Below are 19,438 nucleotides of genomic sequence, written 5' to 3'. Positions count from 1 at the left end.
ACCAGGTAGATGGTCCAAGATTGTATACAGTGTTGCCTGTCAATCTGTTCGACATTTACTGTTCGACCATATCAAGCTCTCACTGAAACTTATAGTTTTTTCATTGCATGTTCCTGTGCACCCATATCTCAAGAAGTAATGTACAACCTAAAGCCTTGACACACTCAAAGCTTAAAAAATATCACCTCTAGTCAATTTAACACAATCTAGCTGCACAATGCATAGTCGCTTCCTGACATCTAGGTTGCCCTGCAGTTTGGGCATATATCCTCTGCAAATCCATTAATTCCAACAACTCGAGTACTTTTATGCTTATACAACACGATGGTACTTCCAGATCACAATCCCAACCAAGAGAAAGGCCTCTCAGTAATATAGGTGAAATATGGGTGGCAAAGGCACATCTCCTCTGATATGTCCAAGAATCTCTGGCAGGGTCTGGGAACTCACATACGTAAGTGGTGCCATCTGCCTCAGGTGCAAATAGATATCCCACTGCACCTTCTTCTCATCCTCAACTCCCGGAGGCCAAGAAGAAATCGCAACGCAATGCCCATATAGCACTTGAGGGCACTTAATTACTTTAAAGCTCTCCGAATTGTTTCATAAAAAAACAAAAAAAGCCAAAAGATCAAAAAATGCAATAGTATCATTAAAAATTAAAATAAAAAACAAATGCATCGAACAAAATGCAAAAAGGACCTAAAAAGTAAAAAGTGAAAATATGTGGGAAATACTGTACCAGCACACCAAAGCTTTAAGGAAAAAAAACACAAAAACCATGAAATGCCTTTTCATATTTTGGTATGTTTTAACCATTTTTCCACAGAAAAGATTTGGAAAAAGAGTTACTTTTAAATGTTAGTTTTATAAAAGGCTAGTACATTCACACAAGGGAGTTAGATGTGGCCCTTACGGCTAAAGGGATCAATGGGTATGGAGAGAAAGCAGGAAAGGGGTACTGAGGTGAATGATCAGCCATGATCTTATTGAATGGTGGTGCAGGCTCGAAGGACCGAATAGCTTATTCCTGCACCTATTTTCTATGTTTCTATGTTTCTATAGAAAAAAAAAACGAGGTGAAAAACCGTTAATATACTAGTGGAAGTTATTTTCCACAAATTCTGTAAACAATAAGCAATTCATTAGCCTGTGTTTATAATTGTTAATGGTAATGTACGGCGCTGTGTGTCTTTATGTTTCTGTGAAGGGAATGAAAAAAATCAGGAATTGTTTGCTCACCTCTTCCAGTCGCCACTTGTTTGCTATTCTCACATAATTACCTGGAAACCCATTGATCCTATCAGAGAAATAAATCCATTACTATATTGCGTGGTAACTATACAGTATACTAACACTGCACACTCACTGCATAGTGCACTATCACTGTACACTCACATGTACAACTCACATGTACACATGTATCACTGGAGAACGTGGACCATTTTCCATACTTCGGGAGCCTATTATCAGCAAGGGCAGATATCGAGGACGAGGTTCAACACCACCTCCAATGAGCCAGCGCAGCCTTCGGCCGCCTGAGGAAAAGAGTGTTTGAAGATCAGGCCTTCAAATCTGCCACCAAGCTCATGGTCTACAGGGCTGTAGTGATACCCGCCCTCTTGTATGGTTCAGAGACGTGACCATATATAGTAGACACCTCAAATCGCTGGAGAAATACCACTAACGATGGCTCTGCAAGATCCTGCAAATCTCCTGGGAGGACAGACGCACCAATGTTAGCGTCCTCGATCAGGCCAACATCCCCAGCATCGAAGCACTGACCACAATCGACCAGCTCCGTTGGGTGGGCCACACTGTTCGCATGCCTGATACAAGACTCCCAAAGCAAGTGCTCTACTTGGAACTCCTGCACAGCAAGCGAGCCAAAGGTGGGCAGAGGAAACGTTTCAAAGACACCCTCAAAGCCTCCCTGATAAAATGCAACATCCCCACTGACACCTGGGAATCCCTGGCCAAAAACCGTCCTAAGTGGAGGAAGTACATCCGGGAGGGCGCTGAGCACCTCGAGTCTCGTCGCCGAGAGCATGCAGAAATCAAGCGCAGGCAGCGGAATGAGTGTGCGGCAAACCAGCCCCACCCACTCTTTCTTTCAACGACTGTCTGTCCCACCTGTGACAGAGACTGTAATTCCCGTATTGGACTGTACAGTCACCTGAGAACTCACTTTTAGAGTGGAAGCAAGTCTTCCTCGATTTCGAGGGACTGCCTATGATGATGACATGTAAATGCGAAAGGAGACAACGTCAATCATAAAACACAGCCCACTTACCTACTGCTTTGATTATGTCACCCAATTAATTGCTGAAACAATCTTTTTTATAACACCAGATTTCCCACAACATTGCTCATGAAGAATCAGAGGATTTGTTATTTTGTAAAAATAGGGGTATTTATAGGAGTGCTCACCTTCCCAGAAAAAACGCAATGTAAGTGATGGATGTGAACATGGTGAAGAACTGGAATGTAAACATTTTTACAGTAAAGCTGTTTTCTCGAGCCAACGAAGTGCGCAGCCTTTCTGCAAAACATCAAAATATGATTATAAGTGAGACAAAAACACGCAAGGAATCAACAATGCATTTATATTTTCTGATCTATCCCTATTATGACATTCTCTGTATAATAACTACAAACCTCTTACAATGTGGCTCAGCCCTAACCTCCTCAACTGCACTAGTATGACATTTTTCCCTTCCCCCAACAGTCTTCTTGTGATATTGCTTAATAGTGTTGAATGTTGTGCTTTGGGCTCAGGCCCACTAGGAACTGAATTAAGACTGCCCAAGTTCACTACATAGCACCTTTGCAGCCAGTAGACAGAGGGGACATCCATGCCATCAGTCTTGGCAGCACTTGAACTCAGGTACCCAGAATAGGAAGGGCAGTGTCTAACCCATTGAACCACCCAGTGCCACTGACATCCATAATATACTAAACAGTCCTGCCTTTTGAAATGTTCCCACTGTTACGTCCTCTATAAAACTAAACGCTGATGCACGATAGCCGCGAAAATACGTGGGGTTCCACTAGACTCCCCTGTCTTCCAGTGGCAGTCCAGGGAAACTTGCCAGAAAAGAGCAGAGACCGCGAGGTGCTGGATCACTACATTTCAAAGCCTTGTAAGGGGCAAAACCTTTGCCTTCCCCTTATAAGGCAAATGATGCAAAGGGAGCTGCCCCGAGGTGCACTGGGGTTTAGGAGGGACATCCTACGCCAGGAGCTGAGGCCTCCCAGTCTCCAGATGGGCACAGTTTTGCCCCTTACAAGGCTTCGATATGTAGTGATCCAGCACCTCGAGGTCTCTGCTTTTTTCTGGCAAGTTTCCCTGGACTGCCACTGGAAGACAGGGGAGTCTAGTGGAACCCCATATTTTCGCGGGCGCCACAAGGAGGTCCAGGCAGGGGATTCTCGGAACCATAATTTATATGGTGTTTAAAGTATTTTGCAGAGTTATAAAATTACATACCAAACCCACACAGCTTCCACGCAACCAAATAATTGATCTAGAACATAAAATGTCAACAATTAGTTTCTAATTCACTTTTTTATAGTACAATACTTATAGAATCGGATAAAATGATACAGCACAGAAGGAGGCTATTCAGCCCATCATGCCTGTCCTGCTCTTTGAAGAGTTATCCAATTAATCCCACTGCCCTGCTCTTTTTCTATTTTCCCTTCAAGTAATTATCCAAATTGTTTTTGAAAGTTACTATTGAATCTGCTTCCACCACCCCTCCAGGCACTGCATTCCAGATTACAACTCACTATGGAAAAAGTGTGGCCTCTAACTCTTTGCCAATCACCTTAAATCTGCATCTTCTGGTTACCGACCATTCTGCCATTAGAAACAGTTTCTTCTTCTCTACTCTATCAAAAACCATTTATGATTTTGAACACCTCTATCAAATCTCCTATTAACCTTCTCTGCTCCAAGGAGAACAATCCCAGCTTCTCCACATAACTGAATTCCCTCATCCTTAGTACCATTTTAGAAATCTCTTATGCAGCCTCTCCAAGGCCTTGACATCGTTCCTGAAGTGTGGCGCCTAGAATTGAACACAATACTCCAGCTTTATACAGGTTTAGGATAACTTCCTTCCTTTTGTACTCTATTCCTGTATTAATAATGAAAAGAATCTCATATGCTTTTTTAACAGTCTTCTCAACTTGTCTTGCCACCTTCAAAGATTTGTATACATACACCCCAAGGTCTCTCTGTTCATACGCCTGCTTTAAAATTGTACCATTTAGTTCATATTGCCTCCTCATTCTTCCTACCAGAATGTATTACTTCACACTTCTCTGCATTAAATTCCATCTACCATGTGTCTGCCCATTTTACCAATCTATCTATGTCCTCATGAAGTCTGTTACTATTCTCCTCATTGTTTACATTTCTGAGTTTCATATCCTCTGCAAACTTTGAAATTATGCCTTGTACTTAATTCCATGTCATTAATATATATCAAAAAGAGAAGTGGACTACTCTGAAACAACTGTTCACCACTACTCTCTGTCTTCTGTCCCTTTAATCCCAAGGGCTTTAATTTTGCTAACAAGTCTATTGTGTGGTACTTTGTCAAACGCCTTTTGAAAATCCATATACACCGCACTACTCTCATCAATCCTCTTCATTACTTCATCAAAGAACACGATCAAGTTAGTTAAATGCGATCTGCCTTTAAGAAATCTGTTCTGACTTTCATTTATTAGCCCACACTTTCCAAATGCCAATTAACTTTGTCCCGGATTATTGTCTCGAAAAGTTTACCCACCACCGCGTTAAACTGACTGGTCTGTAGTTGCCGGGTTTAGCCCTCTCCCTCTTTTTTAAACAGTGGTGTAACATTTGCAATCCTCCAGTCCTCTGACATCATCCCATGTCCAAGGAGGATTGGAAGATTGAGGCTAGAGCATCCACAATTTCAACCTTACTAATCTTAGTAATCTCAGATGCATCCTATCCAGACTGGGTGACTTTTCTAGTTTGAGGACCTCCTCTTTGACTATTTTTATCTGATCCAATATCACTACTGTTTCCTCCGATACTGCTACATTGGCAGAATCTTCTTCTCTGGTGAAGACAGATGCAAAGTACTCATTTAGTACCCTAGCCTCCACAAGAAAATCTCCTTTTGATTCTTAATCGGCCCCACCTTTCCTGACCACCCTTTTACTACTTATATATTTATAAAAGACTTTTGGGCTCCCTTCTATGTTAGCTGCTAATCTATTATTATATCCCTCTTTGCCCCTCTTATTCCCTTTTTTAGATCTCCTCTGAACATTCATTTTGGTTCACCTTATAATTGCTATAAGCCTCCTTTTTCTATCTCATTTTAACCTCTTTCTTTAGTCATTCAGGGAATGCTATCTTTGGGTGCCCTTCCTTTCCCTCATGGGAATGTGTCTACGCCAGTGGTGGACAAAATACGGCCCATAGGCCGTAATTGGCCTGCCAATGGATTCAATCCGGCCCACCAAGGCCTGGCTTCAAGGCCGAAAGTCCGCCACACCGAACCCCTATCCCGCCCCACCTAACCTCAGGAAGTGGGTCATTGACTCTGAGGCAGCAAGAAAGTCATAACCAAAAACAGAGGAGGGCAAATCGAATCTATCATTTGCTGCATCATTGTGTCGTTGCTATAACCTCCCCTTTCAATTTTGAAAAAATAAATCAACAATATTAACCACCTTCTGCGGTTTACAGGGATATCTGCAGCACCAGACTCGGAAATGTCTGAACCAATTATGGGGAAATAGAAACTTACTGCATTATCTGCAGCTTGTAAATCAACAAACTTATTCAAACCTAAGTTTCTGCTCCATCATTGCAACATGAAAGGTGTTACTCATGGTTTGTGGGTCTAGTTTCCATAAATCTGTGCAAACTTTCCAGATAAATGCACGATAACATAAGAACATAAGAATTAGGAACAGGAGTAGGCCATCTAGCCCCTCGAGCCTGCTCTGCCATTCAACAAGATCATGGCTGATCTGGCCGTGGACTCAGCTCCACTTATCCGCCCGCTCCCCATAACCTTTAATTCCCTTATTGGTTAAAAATCTATATGTCTGTGATTTGAATATATTCAATGAGCTAGCCTCAACTGCTCCTGGGCAGAGAATTCCACAGATTCACAACCCTCTGGGAGAAGAAATTCCTTCTCAACTCGGTTTTAAATTGGCTCCCCCGTATTTTGAGGCTGTGTCCCCTAGTTCTAGTCTCCCCGACCAGTGGAAACAACCTCTCTGCCTCTATCCTGTCTATCCCTTTCATTATTTTAAATGTTTCTATAAGATCACCCCTCATCCTTCTGAACTCCAACGAGTAAAGACCCAGTCTACTCAATCTATCATCATAAGGTAACCCCCTCATCTCCGGAATCAGCCGAGTGAATCGTCTCTGTACCCCCTCCAAAGCTAGTATATCCTTCCTTCAGGTGATCAAAACTGCACGCAGTACTCCAGGTGCAGCCTCACCAATACCCTGTACAGTTGCAGCAGGACCTCCCTCCTTTTGTACTCCATCCCTCTCGCAATGAAGGCCAACATTCCATTCGCCTTCCTGATTACCTGCTGCACCTGCAAACTAACTTTTTGGGATTCATGCACAAGGACCAATTGTGGAGGAGTGGAGGCGTGTCCTGCACAGTTGGAGCTGAGCTGCAGTGAGGAGAGCAGCTACCAACTTTTGCTCCTGCCTGGAGAGCCCTGAGAACAGCCCAGGAAGAGAAGGAAGGAAGGGGCTTCACCACCAACTTTCACCCAGAGGGAGAGGAGGAAAAAGCAGAAAACTTTGAACATTTTTACCATTTCTACAAAGAGTTGGAGAGAGGGGGAAAGACCAAAACAACATCCAGTGTGGAAGGAGGGAGACTCTACCATTTCGACAGGTGGGTGTGGGTGCATTTCCCAAAAAGACTTTGTTGTATCGGTGGGGGGAGGAAAGAAGACCACTGAGGGCCGGAACATCGCGGGGGGTGTGTGTGTGTGTGGAAGTGTGTGTGGGGGCCTTGCTTACAACTAGGCCCCCCCCACAATTGAAACCCCGCCCCCCCCCACACATTTGCCTAGCCTGGGATAGCTGGAGCTACCAGGCTGAAGATTTCTTAAATTACCCTAAGAACATCGTTGGGAGTGTGTGCCTGGTTGGCTCTAGCTGCCCCAGGTGAAGACATCTTCTCCCCCCACCTGAAGACCAACCCAAAGACTGTTTTTGTTTTGTTTTGCCATCTGGGGAGTGCACCCCAAGAAAAACACCCACCCATCGCTGTGAGGGGAGACCTGCCCTCGCAGCCTCCCTCTTTTCCTGCACCCCCTTTTCTCTATCTCTCTCTCTCTGTCTCTCCCCTCTCTCTCTGAGAGCCCTTCCTCCTAATTTAAAAAAAACAAACAAAAAAAAACAACTGAGCAGAGGGAGCAAGGCCCCTCCCCAATTGCCAACTAGGGGAGAGGTGTGCCTCGTTAAGATCTCCTCTGCTCAGTCTTTCGATATGAGGCCAATTAAGACCATTAAGGCCTGTGACTTTGGGGTGGGTGTAGCCCTTAAAGGGACCCCGTGATGGCGACCCCATCCACGCCGGTGGCAGGGCCAGCTAGGACTTATGCGCAGGCGGCATCCACATCCACGGTGCCTCCTGCGCCACCTGCTGCCCTGCCACCATTCAAACTAATAACTAAGAAACACGGGGTCAAGAGCTACACTCACCCCACAATGAGCATCGAGGAGTGCGTGTGGGCGATGGCTGGGGTAGTCGGCCCCTCGGCCATTGTCGCAGCCTCCAAGATGTCTGGGAAGGCCGTGTTCTTCCTGGGGTCGGAGCGGGCGGTGTCCATGGCCCTCGAAAAGGGGCTCACGGTGGGCGGGACGTTCCTGCCGGTGGATCCTCTTGAGGCCACCGCGCAGAGGGTCATCATATCGAACGTCCCGCCCTTTGTTCCCGCTGAGCTCCTCCTCCCTCACCTACACCAACTGGGGGAGGTAAGGTCGGGGATCAACCCCATACCGCTTGGCCTCCGGGAGAACAGCCTGCGCCACGTGTTCTCCTTCCGCCGCCAGCTCTTTGTCCGGCTGGCGCGGGAGGAGACGACGGAGGGTTATTTTAATGTGGTGCACGAGGGGACTGCCTACCGCGTCTTTTGGACGTCGGACGGCGTGCAAGTGCCATGCCTGCAGGGAGGTGGGGCACGTTCGCAAGAACTGCCCCGCCTCCAAGGCCGCCAAACCACCGAAGGCGGCCAAGGCTGGCGCCGCCGCCACCCCTCCCCCTAGTTGCGTCCGCGTGCCGGGAGCCGTAGGTGCGCGGGCATCGCCGGGGGCCTTTGTTTTCACGGCCTCCGGTGGGGGGGAGGGAGAGCGTCCGACCGGAAAGAAGGCGCGGAAGAAGGCAAAACATGCAGAGGCAGATCCCCTCAGTGCGCCAGAAAATTTGACCACCGCGCTCAGCCCAACCCCGTCACCGGCGAGCGCGGGGTGCCCTGAGCCCTTGCCTGAGCCCTTGACCAATACCGCAGAGGGGCCCGGGCGCGGGCAAGAAAAGGAAAAGTGGGGGGCGGAGCGGGAGGCCTCGGCAGACATGGAGGTCTCCCTGCCTTCGCGCACCCCCAGGAACAAAAAGAGGCACCGCCCCAATGAGGCGGAATAACATCCCTCCGCGGAGGAGGCGGTGCCCGCCGCGTGTCCCGCGTCCCCCACCAGCGCCCCCAAATTGCGCTGCAAGCGCGAGGAGTCTGTCCCCGGGGAGGGTGAGGCAGTCGAGGCTGCCCAGCCGCTGCCTCCTGGGGAGGGCGTGGAAGATCTGCCTGTCGTGGGGGGCGTGGGGCCGGCGGAAGAATGCGTAGCCGCCGGGTCGAGCATCCCGGGGACTGAGGCGGGCGGGGCCGAAAAGGCCGAACCTGAGCCCGCCCAGCCAATACCCAACTTCCCCCGGGATTTGCTCGACTCGTAGGAAACTGAAAATATGAACAATTTTAATGAATCTGTACACGCTGGGCTGGGGGGTGGCGGCGGGGAGGGAGAAGAACAATAACCCTCGCCCCCTACTGTGGAGCTGGGGGATTTGGAGGACCTGGAACATTACTTTGATCGGGTCTCTCCCTGTTCCCCGGTTCCTGGGGCGGAGGGGGAACCCCTTCCGCTGTCGCTTCCCGACCCAGCACCAATTTTAAAAGAGCCCAGTGGGGACTCCTCTGCCGACGATCCTGGGGGTGGGATCGGGGCAGAGCCGGGGCCAGATGGAGCGGCCGGGCCGTTTGCCGTACCTTGTGCGGTCGACGGGCCGGCTGCTAGCGGCGACCTCCCGGAGGGGGACGGGGACTCGGTGGAGGACGCGGGTGAAGATCTCGAGTCCATCGCCAGTGAGGCGGTGGATCTGCTCGCGGCCGGCACTGAGACCCTCCTCATTCCCGTAGAGGAACTCCGGGACTTTTTGGTCCAGTGCCGGGGTCGCCGCGACCAAGCCCGTCTGGCCCTGGAAAGATGGTCCGAGCCGGGGCTGCTCGTCGCGTCCATCCGCGCCGCCGCTAAAACCATGGCCGCGGGCGGGCCCTTATCAAAGGCTCAAGGCCTTGAGCTGCGCCGGCTCAAAAAGTTCCTCGCTGGGCTGCTGAAGGAGTGGAGGTCAACAAACGACTCCACTCCTCCCCCACAATAGGTTAGGTAGAGGTTGCACTATGCTTTTGCCATGAAGATAACCATAGCCAGCCTCAACATCAACGGCGGCAGAGGAGCACGCCGTAGATTTGACAATTTTTCGCTCCTGCGGGAGGGGAAATATGCGGTGTGCTTCCTGCAAGAAACCCACACCGTTCCGGGAGACGAAGCCACGTGGCTCCTGGAATGGCAAGGAGAGGTCCGCATGAGCCACCTCACCGCCACTTCTAGTGGGGTGGCCATCTTGCTGGGCCCGCATTTTCAGCCGGAGATCTTGGGGGTCGAGGAGCCCGTGCCAGGCCGCTTGCTGCACGTAACGGTTCGCCTGGGGGACGTGCCGCTCCATCTCGTGAACGTGTACGCCCCTCAGCCCGGCCCGCAGCAGACGCGCTTCTTTGAAGAGGTGTCCGCTCTTCTTGGCTCCGTCGACGTCGGCGACTGCATTGTCCTCGGGGGGGATTTTAACTGCACCCTCGAGGCGAGGGACCGCTCTGGTGCCCCGCAGTGCATGACGGCGATGGAGAAGTTGAGGGACCTGGTCGGGTCCTTCGACTTGGTGGACGTCTGGCGAAATCTCCACCCCGACTCCAGCGCCTTTACTTGGGTGAGGCCTGGAGTAGGATGGTCCAGAGACGACCGCCTTTACGTGTCTCGGGCGTACGTTTCCTGCGTCCCGGCGGCCTCCATGCGGCCGGTGCCGTGTTCGGACCAGCACCTGGTGTGGGCGGAGCTCGCTTCGATCCGCGCGAGGACGGGGTCCGCGTACTGGCACTTTAACAACCGGCTGCTGGAGGACGTGCGGTTCAAGGACTCGTTCCGTCGATTCTGGTCCGACTGGAGAAGGAAGCAGGGGGGCTTCCCCTCCTTGAGGCTATGGTGGGACGTGGGCAAGGCTCACGTCCGCGTCTTCTGTCAAGAGTACGCGAGGGGGTCGACCAAGAGGCGGGCGGCCAGAGTCGAGCGCCTAGAAAAAGAGGTGCTCGACCTGGAAGCCCGTCTCGGTCAAGTCGTCCAGGACCCGGCCCTGCGGACGGTGTATGAAGCGAAGAAGGCCGCGCTGAAGGACCTGCAGCTCGTCGGGTCCCGAGGCGCGTTCGTGAGGTCGCGGATCCGGTTCCTGCGGGATCTGGACCGCGGCTCCCCCTTCTTCTACTCGCTGGAAAAAAGGCAGAGTGTCCGTAAGCAGCTCTTGACGCTGCTGGCCGACGACGGCTCTCTCGTCTCGGATCCGGAGGGCGTCAACAACAGGGCCTGTGAATATTACGGGGCTCTGTTCTCTCCGGATCCGTCCAGCGAGGAAGCGCGTAGAGTTTTGTGGGAGGACCTGCCGAAGGTCAGCCCGGAGGGCGCCGAAAATCTGGAAGCTCCGCTAAGCCTGGCGGAGCTGACCGGTGCCCTCGACCGGCTCTTGAGGGGAAAATCCCCGGGGCTGGACGGGCTGACCGTGGAGTTCCACAGGGCGTTCTGGGACGTCCTGGGGAGCGACTACGCGCGGGTCCTGGGGGAAAGTCTGGCGACCGGGGAGATGCCCCTCTCTTGGCGCAGGGCAGTCATCGTCCTGCTGCCTAAGAAGGGCGATCTCCGCCTCCTTAAGAACTGGCGCCCGGTCTCCCTCCTCAGCACGGACTACAAAATCTTCGCCAGGGCGATGTCTGCTCGCCTTGGTGCCGTGCTGGACCACATGATCCACCCCGACCAGTCCTACACGGTCCCGGGCCGGACAATCCACGATAACATCCATCTGGTCCGGGACCTCATCCATTGTTCCCAGGAGGCTGGTCTGTCGGTCGCCTTCCTATCCCTCGACCAAGAGAAGGCGTTCGACAGGGTGGATCACGACTATCTGCTCGGAACTCTGCGCGCTTTCGGGTTCGGGACGCATTTCGTCGCCCGGATCCGACTTTTGTACGCCGCCGCGGAGTGTCTGATTAAGGTTAACGGGTCCTTGACGGCGCCCCTTCGCTTTAGAAGAGGGGTGCGCCAGGGATGCCCCATGTCCGGCCAGTTATACGCCGTTTGCGTGGAGCCTTTCCTGCGCCTCTTGCGGACGATGTTGACGGGACTGGCTCTGCAAGGGCCGGGCGTGGAGGTCGTCCTCTCGGCTTACGCCGATGACGTGCTCCTCGCGGTAGAGGATCCCGCTGACCTGCGGAGGATGCGTGAGTGCCAGGAGATTTACTCGGCCGCGTCCTCCGCCAGGATCAACTGGGAGAAATGTTCCGGACTCCTGGTGGGTCAGTGGCGGGTGGACTCCCTGCCGGAGGAGCTCAGGCCTTTTGCCTGGAGCACGACCCATCTCCTCTATCTGGGAGTCTACCTTAGCACCTACGAGGGAGCCTGGCCGGCGAACTGGCAGGAGCTGGAGGCCAAGGTCGCCGCTCGCCTAGGGCGCTGGACAGGACTGCTCCGAGTGCTGTCCTACAGGGGTCGAGCGCTAGTCATAAACCAGCTGGTGGCCGCAATGTTGTGGTACCGGCTGGTCACTTTGACCCCTCCCCCTGCGTTTGTCGCCAAGATACAGAAGAAGCTGGTGGACTTCTTCTGGAACAACAGGAAGCACTGGGTCTCTGCTGCGGTCTTGAGTCTCCCGCTTGAGGAGGGCGGTCAGTCGTTGGTGTGCGAAAGCGCCCAGCTCGCGACTTTCCGTCTTCAGACCCTGCAGAGATACCTTTACGTCGAGCCCCCTCCTAGGTGGTGTGCTCTGGCGACGTATTTCTTCCGCCAGCAGCGCGACCTCAATTATGACACGCAGCTCCTGTTTGTGAACTTGGGGGGTGTCAGGACCGCCCTCCGGGAGCTGCCTGTCTTTTACAGGGAACTCATCAGGGTCTGGAACAAAGTCTCCACCAAGCGCAGCTCTCCGCCGGCTGGAGTGGCGGCCGTCCTGCAGGAGCCGCTGCTCGGGAATCCGTACCTCCACGACCGAGGTTTTATGTGGCGGTCGGAAGAGAGGGCTATGGCTGGTGAGGTGACCAGGGTCAGGGACCTGCTCGATGGCGGAGGAGCGGGCTGGATGGCGCCAGACACGCTGGCGCGGCGCCTAAATTCTGCCAACGTCCGCCACGCGGCCGATGCCATCGAGTCGCTAAAAACAGCTCTGGGCCCTGACTCCGTTAGGTGCATCGAGGAGGCTCAAGCACGTGGGGAGATCCCATCCGAACTGACCCCCGTCCGGACGGAATTCCTCATCGGCGCCAAACCCTGGAACCTCCCTCGGGGGCCGGCGCCTCACAACTTGAGCCGCCTCGGGGAAATCCCCTCCGTGCCTTTCAGTTCCGCGCGGAGGGGTTTCCTGTACGGGCTGCTCCTGCACACTCTCAACTTTGCCATCCTCGCCGGCCGTCCGGACACGCCATGGCGTACCATCTTGCCGTCCGGAGGAGGCGGGGGTCCTCGATGGAGGGCACTCTACGCAGGGGTCCTCCCACTATTCATCGGGGACTTGGCCTGGAGGGTGGTGCACGGAGCAGTGCCGTGCAATAAGTTTTTAAGCCGGTTCACGGACTCCCAGGGCGCCTGCAATTTCTGCGGTCTGGAGGAGTCCGTGTTCCATGTTTTTATTGAGTGCACAAGGTTGCAGCCCCTGTTCCATTATTTGAAAGGGCTGCTCCTGAAATTCTGGCTGCACTTCAGTCCCACTCTCCTGATCTTTGGGCACCCTGTGCGGAGGGGAGCGGGTAGGTCCGAAGGCCTCCTCGTAGGACTGCTCCTGGGCACGGCCAAGGGTGCCATCAGCCGGTCCAGGCAGCGGGCGGTCGAGGGGGTCGTTCAACCTGACTGCCTGCCTCTCTTCCGCTCTTACATCCGGTCCAGGGTGTCCTTGGAGATGGAGCACGCGGTGTCCACCGGTACGCTCGCGGCCTTCCGCGAGAGGTGGGCACCGGAGGGACTGGAGTGCATCATCACGCCCGGCAACCAAATTTTTATTTGATTTTACGTTTTAAAGTTTAATTTGTTTTAATTGCTGGTGCTTTTAGTGTCCCTTTCCCTTTTATAGGGGGCACCGGAAAAAATTGGATTTTAGCGCCCCCAAAAAAAAACAAAAAAAAAAGAAAAAAAAGGGGGGGAAAAAAAAGGGCCTTGTAAATGTCTGGTGTGTCACCCAGGTCGGGTGGCACGGTTTAATGTTTTTTGTTTTGCAGATGAACTCCAAAAAGAGTTTCATGCACAAGGACCAATTGTGGAGGAGTGGAGGCGTGTCCTGCACAGTTGGAGCTGAGCTGCAGTGAGGAGAGCAGCTACCAACTTTTGCTCCTGCCTGGAGAGCCCTGAGAACAGCCCAGGAAGAGAAGGAAGGAAGGGGCTTCACCACCAACTTTCACCCAGAGGGAGAGGAGGAAAAAGCAGAAAACTTTGAACACTTTTACCATTTCTACAAAGAGTTGGAGAGAGGGGGAAAGACCAAAACAACATCCAGTGTGGAAGGAGGGAGACTCTACCATTTCGACAGGTGGGTGTGGGTGCATTTCCCAAAAAGACTTTGTTGTATCGGTGGGGGGAGGAAAGATGACCACTGAGGGCCGGAACATCGCCGGGGGTGTGTGTGTGTGGAAGTGTGTGTGGGGGCCTTGCTTACAACTCGGCCCCCCCCACAATTGAACCCCCCCCCCCCCCAATTGCCTAGCCTGGGATAGCTGGAGCTACCAGGCTGAAGATTCTTTAAACACCTAATTAAACATCGTTGGGAGTGTGTGCCTGGTTGGCTCTAGCTGCCCTAGGTGAAGACATCTTCTCCCCTCACCTGAAGACCACCCCAAAGACTATTTGTGTTTTGCCATCTGGGGATTGCACCCACCCACAGCTGCGAGGGGAGACCTGCCCTCGCAGTTCCCCCCCCTTCCCACCCCCCCTCTCTCTTTCTCTGTTACTCTCTGTTTCTCCTCTCTCTCTCTGAGAGCCCTTCCTTCCAAATTACAAAAAAAAAACAATTGAGACAACTGAGCAGAGGGAGCAAGGCCCCTCCCCAATTGCCAACTAGGGGAGAGGTGTGCCTCGTTAAGAGCTCCTCTGCTCAGTCTATATACGAGGCCAATTAAGACCATTAAGGCCTGTGACTTTGGGGTGGGTATAGCCCTTAAAGGGACCCCGTGATGGCGACCCCATCCACGCCGGTGGCGGGGCCAGCAAGGACATATGCGCAGGCGGTGTCCACATCCACGGCACCTCCTGCGCCACCCGCTGCCCTGCCACCTTTTCAACTAATCACGAAAAAACACCGGGTCAAGAGCTACACTCACCCCACAATGACCATCGAGGAGTGCGTGCGGGCGATGGCTGGGGTAGTCGGCCCCTCGGCCATTGTCGCAGCCTCCAAGATGTCTGGGAAGGCAGTGTTCTTCCTGGGGTCGGAGCGGGCGGTGTCCCTGGCCCTCGAAAAGGGGCTCACGGTGGGCGGGACGTTCCTGCCGGTGGACCCTCTCGAGGCCACCGCGCAGAGGGTCATCGTGTCAAACGTCCCGCCCTTTGTTCCCGCTGAGCTCCTCCTCCCTCACCTACACCAACTGGGGGAGGTAAGGTCAGGGATCAACCCCATACCGCTCGGCCTCAGGGAGAACAGCCTGCGCCACGTGTTCTCCTTCCGCCGCCAGCTCTTTGTCCGGCTGGCGCGGGAGGACACGACGGAAGGGCACTTCAATGTGGTGCATGAGGGGACTGCCTACCGCGTCTTCTGGACGTCGGACGGCGTGCGGTGCCATGCCTGCAGGGAGGTGGGGCACGTTCGCAAGAACTGCCCCGCCTCCAAGGCCGCCAAACCACCGAGGGCGGCCAAGGCTGGCGCCGCCGCCACCCCTCCCCCTAGTAGCGTCCGCGTGCCGGGAGCTGTGGGTGCGCGGGCATCGCCGGGGGCCTTTGCTTTCACGGCCTCTGGCGGGGGGGAGGGAGAGAGTCCGATCGGAAAGAAGGCGAGGGGGAAGGCGAAACATCCCGAGGCGGGTCCCCTCGGTGCGCCAGACAGCTTGAACACCGCGCTCAGCCCAACCCAGTCACCGGCGAGCGCGGGGTGCCCTGAGCCCGTGCCTGAGCCCTTGACCAATACCACAGAGGCGCTCGGGCGCGGGCAAGAAAAGGAAAAGCGGGGGGTGGAGCGGGAGGCCACGGCAGACATGGAGGTCTCCCTGCCTCCGCGCGCCCCCAGGAACAAAAGGAGGCGCGGCTCCGATGAGGCGGAGGGGGAACAACATCCCTCCGCGGAGGAGTCGGTGCCCGCCGCGTGTCCCGCATCCCCAACCAGCGCCCCCAAGCTGCGCTGTAGGCGAGAGGAATCTGTCCCCGGGGAGGGTGAGACAGTCGAGGCTGCCCAGCCTCTGCCTCCCGGGGATGGCGTGGAAGATCTGCCTGTCGTGGGGGGCGTGGGGCCAGCGGAGGAATGCATTGCCGCCGGGCCGGGCGTCCCGGGGACTGAGGCGGGCGGGGCCGCAAAGGCCGAACCTGAGCCCGCCCAGCTATTAATCAACTTCCCCCGGGAGTCGCTCGACCCAGCAGAAAATGAAATTCAGGATTTTAATGACACTGTAAATGCTGGGCCGGGGGGTGGCAGCGGGGAGGGGGAGGAACACCCACCCTCGCCCCTTACTTTGGAGCTGGAGCACTTGGGGAGCCTGGGGATTGCCTATGGCCGGGTCTCTCCTTGTTCCCCGGTTCCTGGGGTGGAGGGGGAACCCCTTCCGCTGTCGTTTCCCGACCCAGCACCGTTTTTAAAAGAGCCCAGTGGGGACTCCTCTGCTGACGATCCTGGGGGTGGGATCGGGGCAGAGCCAGGGCCGGTTGGAGCGGCCGGGTCATTTGCCGTACCTTGTGCGGTCGATGGGCCGGCTGCTGGCGGCCACCTCCCGGAGGAGGACGGGGACTCGGTGGGGGACGCGGGAGAAGAACTAGAGACCACCGCCAGGGAGGCGGTGGATCTGCTCGCGGCCGCCGCTGAGGCCCTCCTCATTCCTGCAAAGGAACTCCGGGACTTTTTGGCCCAGAGCCGGGGTCGCTGCGACCAAGCCCGACTGGCCCTGGAAAAATGGTCCGAGCCAGAGCTGATCAAGGGGTCCGTCCGCGCCGCCGCTAAAACCTTGGCCGCGGGCGGGCCCTTGACAAAGGAGCAACACCTTGAGCTGCGCGAGCTCGAGGGACTCCTCGCTGGGCTGCGGAGGGAGCTGAGTTCAACAAAAGACTCCGCTCCCTCCCCCACAATAGGTTAAGGTAGAGGTTGCACTATGCTTTTGCCATGAAGATAACCATAGCCAGCCTCAACATCAACGGCAGCAGAGGGGCACGCCGTAGATTTGACAATTTTTCGCTCCTGCGGGAGGGGAAATATGCGGTGTGCTTCCTGCAAGAAACCCACACCGTTCCGGGAGACGAAGCCACGTGGCTCCTGGAATGGCAAGGAGAGGTCCGCATGAGCCACCTCACCGTCATTTCTAGTGGGGTGGCCATCTTGCTGGGCCCGCATTTTCAGCCGGAGATCTTGGGAGTCGAGGAGCCCGTGCCAAGCCGCTTGCTGCACGTAACGGTTCGCCTGGGGGACGTGCCGCTCCATCTCATGAACGTGTACGCCCCTCAGCCCGGCCCGCCGCAAACGCGCTTCTTTGAAGAGGTGTCCGCTCTTCTTGGCTCCGTCGACGTCGGCGACTGCATTGTCCTCGGGGGGGATTTTAACTGCACCCTCGAGGCGAGGGACCGCTCCGGTGCCCCGCAGTGCATGATGGCGATGGAGAAGTTGAGGGACCTGGTCGGGTCCTTCGACTTGGTGGACGTCTGGCGAAATCTCCACCCCGACTCCAGCGCCTTTACTTGGGTGAGGCCTGGAGTAGGATGGTCCAGAGTCGACCGCCTTTACGTGTCTCGGGCGTACGTTTCCTGTGTCCCGGCGGCCTCCATGCGGCCGGTGCCGTGTTCGGACCACCACCTGGTGTGGACGGAGCTCGCTTCGCTCCGCGCGAGGACGGGGTCCGCGTACTGGCACTTTAACAACCGGCTGCTGGAGGACGTGCGGTTCCAGGACTCGTTCCGTCGATTCTGGTCCGACTGGAGAAGGAAGCAGGGGGGCTTCCCCTCCTTGAGGCTATGGTGGGACGTGGGCAAGGCACACGTCCGCGTCTTCTGTCAAGAGTACGCGAGGGGGTCGACCAAGAGGCGGGCGGCCAGAGTCGGGCGCCTAGAAAAAGAGGTGCTCGACCTGGAAGCCCGTCTCGGTCAAGTCGTCCAGGACCCGGCCCTGCGGACGGTGTACGAAGCGAAGAAGGCCGCGCTGAAGGACCTGCAGCTCGTCGGGTCCCGACGCGCGTTCGTGAGGTCGCGGATCCGGTTCCTGCGGGATCTGGACCGCGGCTCCCCCTTCTTCTACTCGCTGGAAAAAAGGCAGAGTGTCCGTAAGCAGCTCTTGACGCTGCTGCCGACGACGGCTCTCTCGTCTCGGATCCGGAGGGCGTCAACAACAGGGCCCGTGAATATTACGGGGCTCTGTTCTCTCCGGATCCGTCCAGCGAGGAAGCGCGTAGAGTTTTGTGGGAGGACCTGCCGAAGGTCAGCCCGGAGGGCGCCGAAAATCTGGAAGCTCCGCTAAGCCTGGCGGAGCTGACCGGTGCCCTCGACCGGCTCTCGAGGGGAAAATCCCCGGGGCTGGACGGGCTGACCATGGAGTTCCACAGGGCGTTCTGGGACGTCCTGGGGAGCGACTACGCGCGGGTCCTGGGGGAAAGTCTGGCGACCGGGGAGATGCCCCTCTCTTGGCGCAGGGCAGTCATCGTCCTGCTGCCTAAGAAGGGCGATCTCCGCCTCCTTAAGAACTGGCGCCCGGTCTCCCTCCTCAGCACGGACTACAAAATCTTCGCCAGGGCGATGTCTGCTCGCCTTGGTGCCGTGCTGGACCACATGATCCACCCCGACCAGTCCTACACGGTCCCGGGCCGGACAATCCACGATAACATCCATCTGGTCCGGGACCTCATCCATTGTTCCCAGGAGGCTGGTCTGTCGGTCGCCTTCCTATCCCTCGACCAAGAGAAGGCGTTCGACAGGGTGGATCACGACTATCTGCTCGGAACTCTGCGCGCTTTCGGGTTCGGGACGCATTTCGTCGCCCGGATCCGACTTTTGTACGCCGCCGCGGAGTGTCTGATTAAGGTTAACGGGTCCTTGACGGCACCCCTTCGCTTTAGGAGAGGGGTGCGCCAGGGATGCCCCATGTCCGGCCAGTTATACGCCGTTTGCGTGGAGCCTTTCCTGCGCCTCTTGCGGACGAGGTTGACGGGACTGGCTCTGCAAGGGCCGGGCGTGGGGGTCGTCCTCTCGGCTTACGCCGATGATGTGCTCCTCGCGGTAGAGGATCCCGCTGACCTGCGGAGGATGCGTGAGTGCCAGGAGATTTACTCGGCCGCGTCCTCCGCCAGGATCAACTGGGAGAAATGTTCCGGACTCCTGGTGGGTCAGTGGCGGGTGGACTCCCTGCCGGAGGAGCTCAGGCCTTTTGCCTGGAGCACGACCCATCTCCTCTATCTGGGAGTCTACCTTAGCCCCGACGAGGAAGCCTGGCCGGCGAACTGGCAGGAGCTGGAGGCCAAGGTCGCCGCTCGCCTAGGGCGCTGGACAGGACTGCTCCGAGTGCTGTCCTACAGGGGTCGAGCGCTAGTCATAAACCAGCTGGTGGCCGCAATGTTGTGGTACCGGCTGGTCACTTTGACCCCTCCCCCTGCGTTTGTCGCCAAGATACAGAAGAAGCTGGTGGACTTCTTCTGGAACAACAGGAAGCACTGGGTCTCTGCT

General features: G+C 55.3%; 1 protein-coding gene across 5 annotated transcripts in view; it reads right to left on the bottom strand.

Moving 5' to 3' along the window:
• Window positions 1-19,438, bottom strand: part of LOC139280184 (anoctamin-9-like) — a 242,322-nt gene that overhangs the window by 49,481 nt on the left and 173,403 nt on the right. For all 5 annotated transcript variants that reach the window (XM_070899766.1, XM_070899762.1, XM_070899763.1 and 2 more), the window contains 3 exons: window positions 3,491-3,527; window positions 2,431-2,542; window positions 1,243-1,300 (listed from right to left, as the gene is read on the bottom strand). In XM_070899766.1, coding sequence (XP_070755867.1) covers window positions 1,243-1,300; window positions 2,431-2,542; window positions 3,491-3,527 — 207 coding nt within the window. The remainder of the gene's footprint in view (window positions 1-1,242; window positions 1,301-2,430; window positions 2,543-3,490; window positions 3,528-19,438) is intronic.

Source organism: Pristiophorus japonicus, chromosome 14 (genome assembly GCF_044704955.1).
Source record: "Pristiophorus japonicus isolate sPriJap1 chromosome 14, sPriJap1.hap1, whole genome shotgun sequence".
In the NCBI taxonomy this organism is placed as follows: domain Eukaryota; kingdom Metazoa; phylum Chordata; class Chondrichthyes; family Pristiophoridae; genus Pristiophorus; species Pristiophorus japonicus.
Note: the sequence above shows the minus strand (reverse complement) of the source record. Positions and strands in the feature narration are given on the sequence as shown.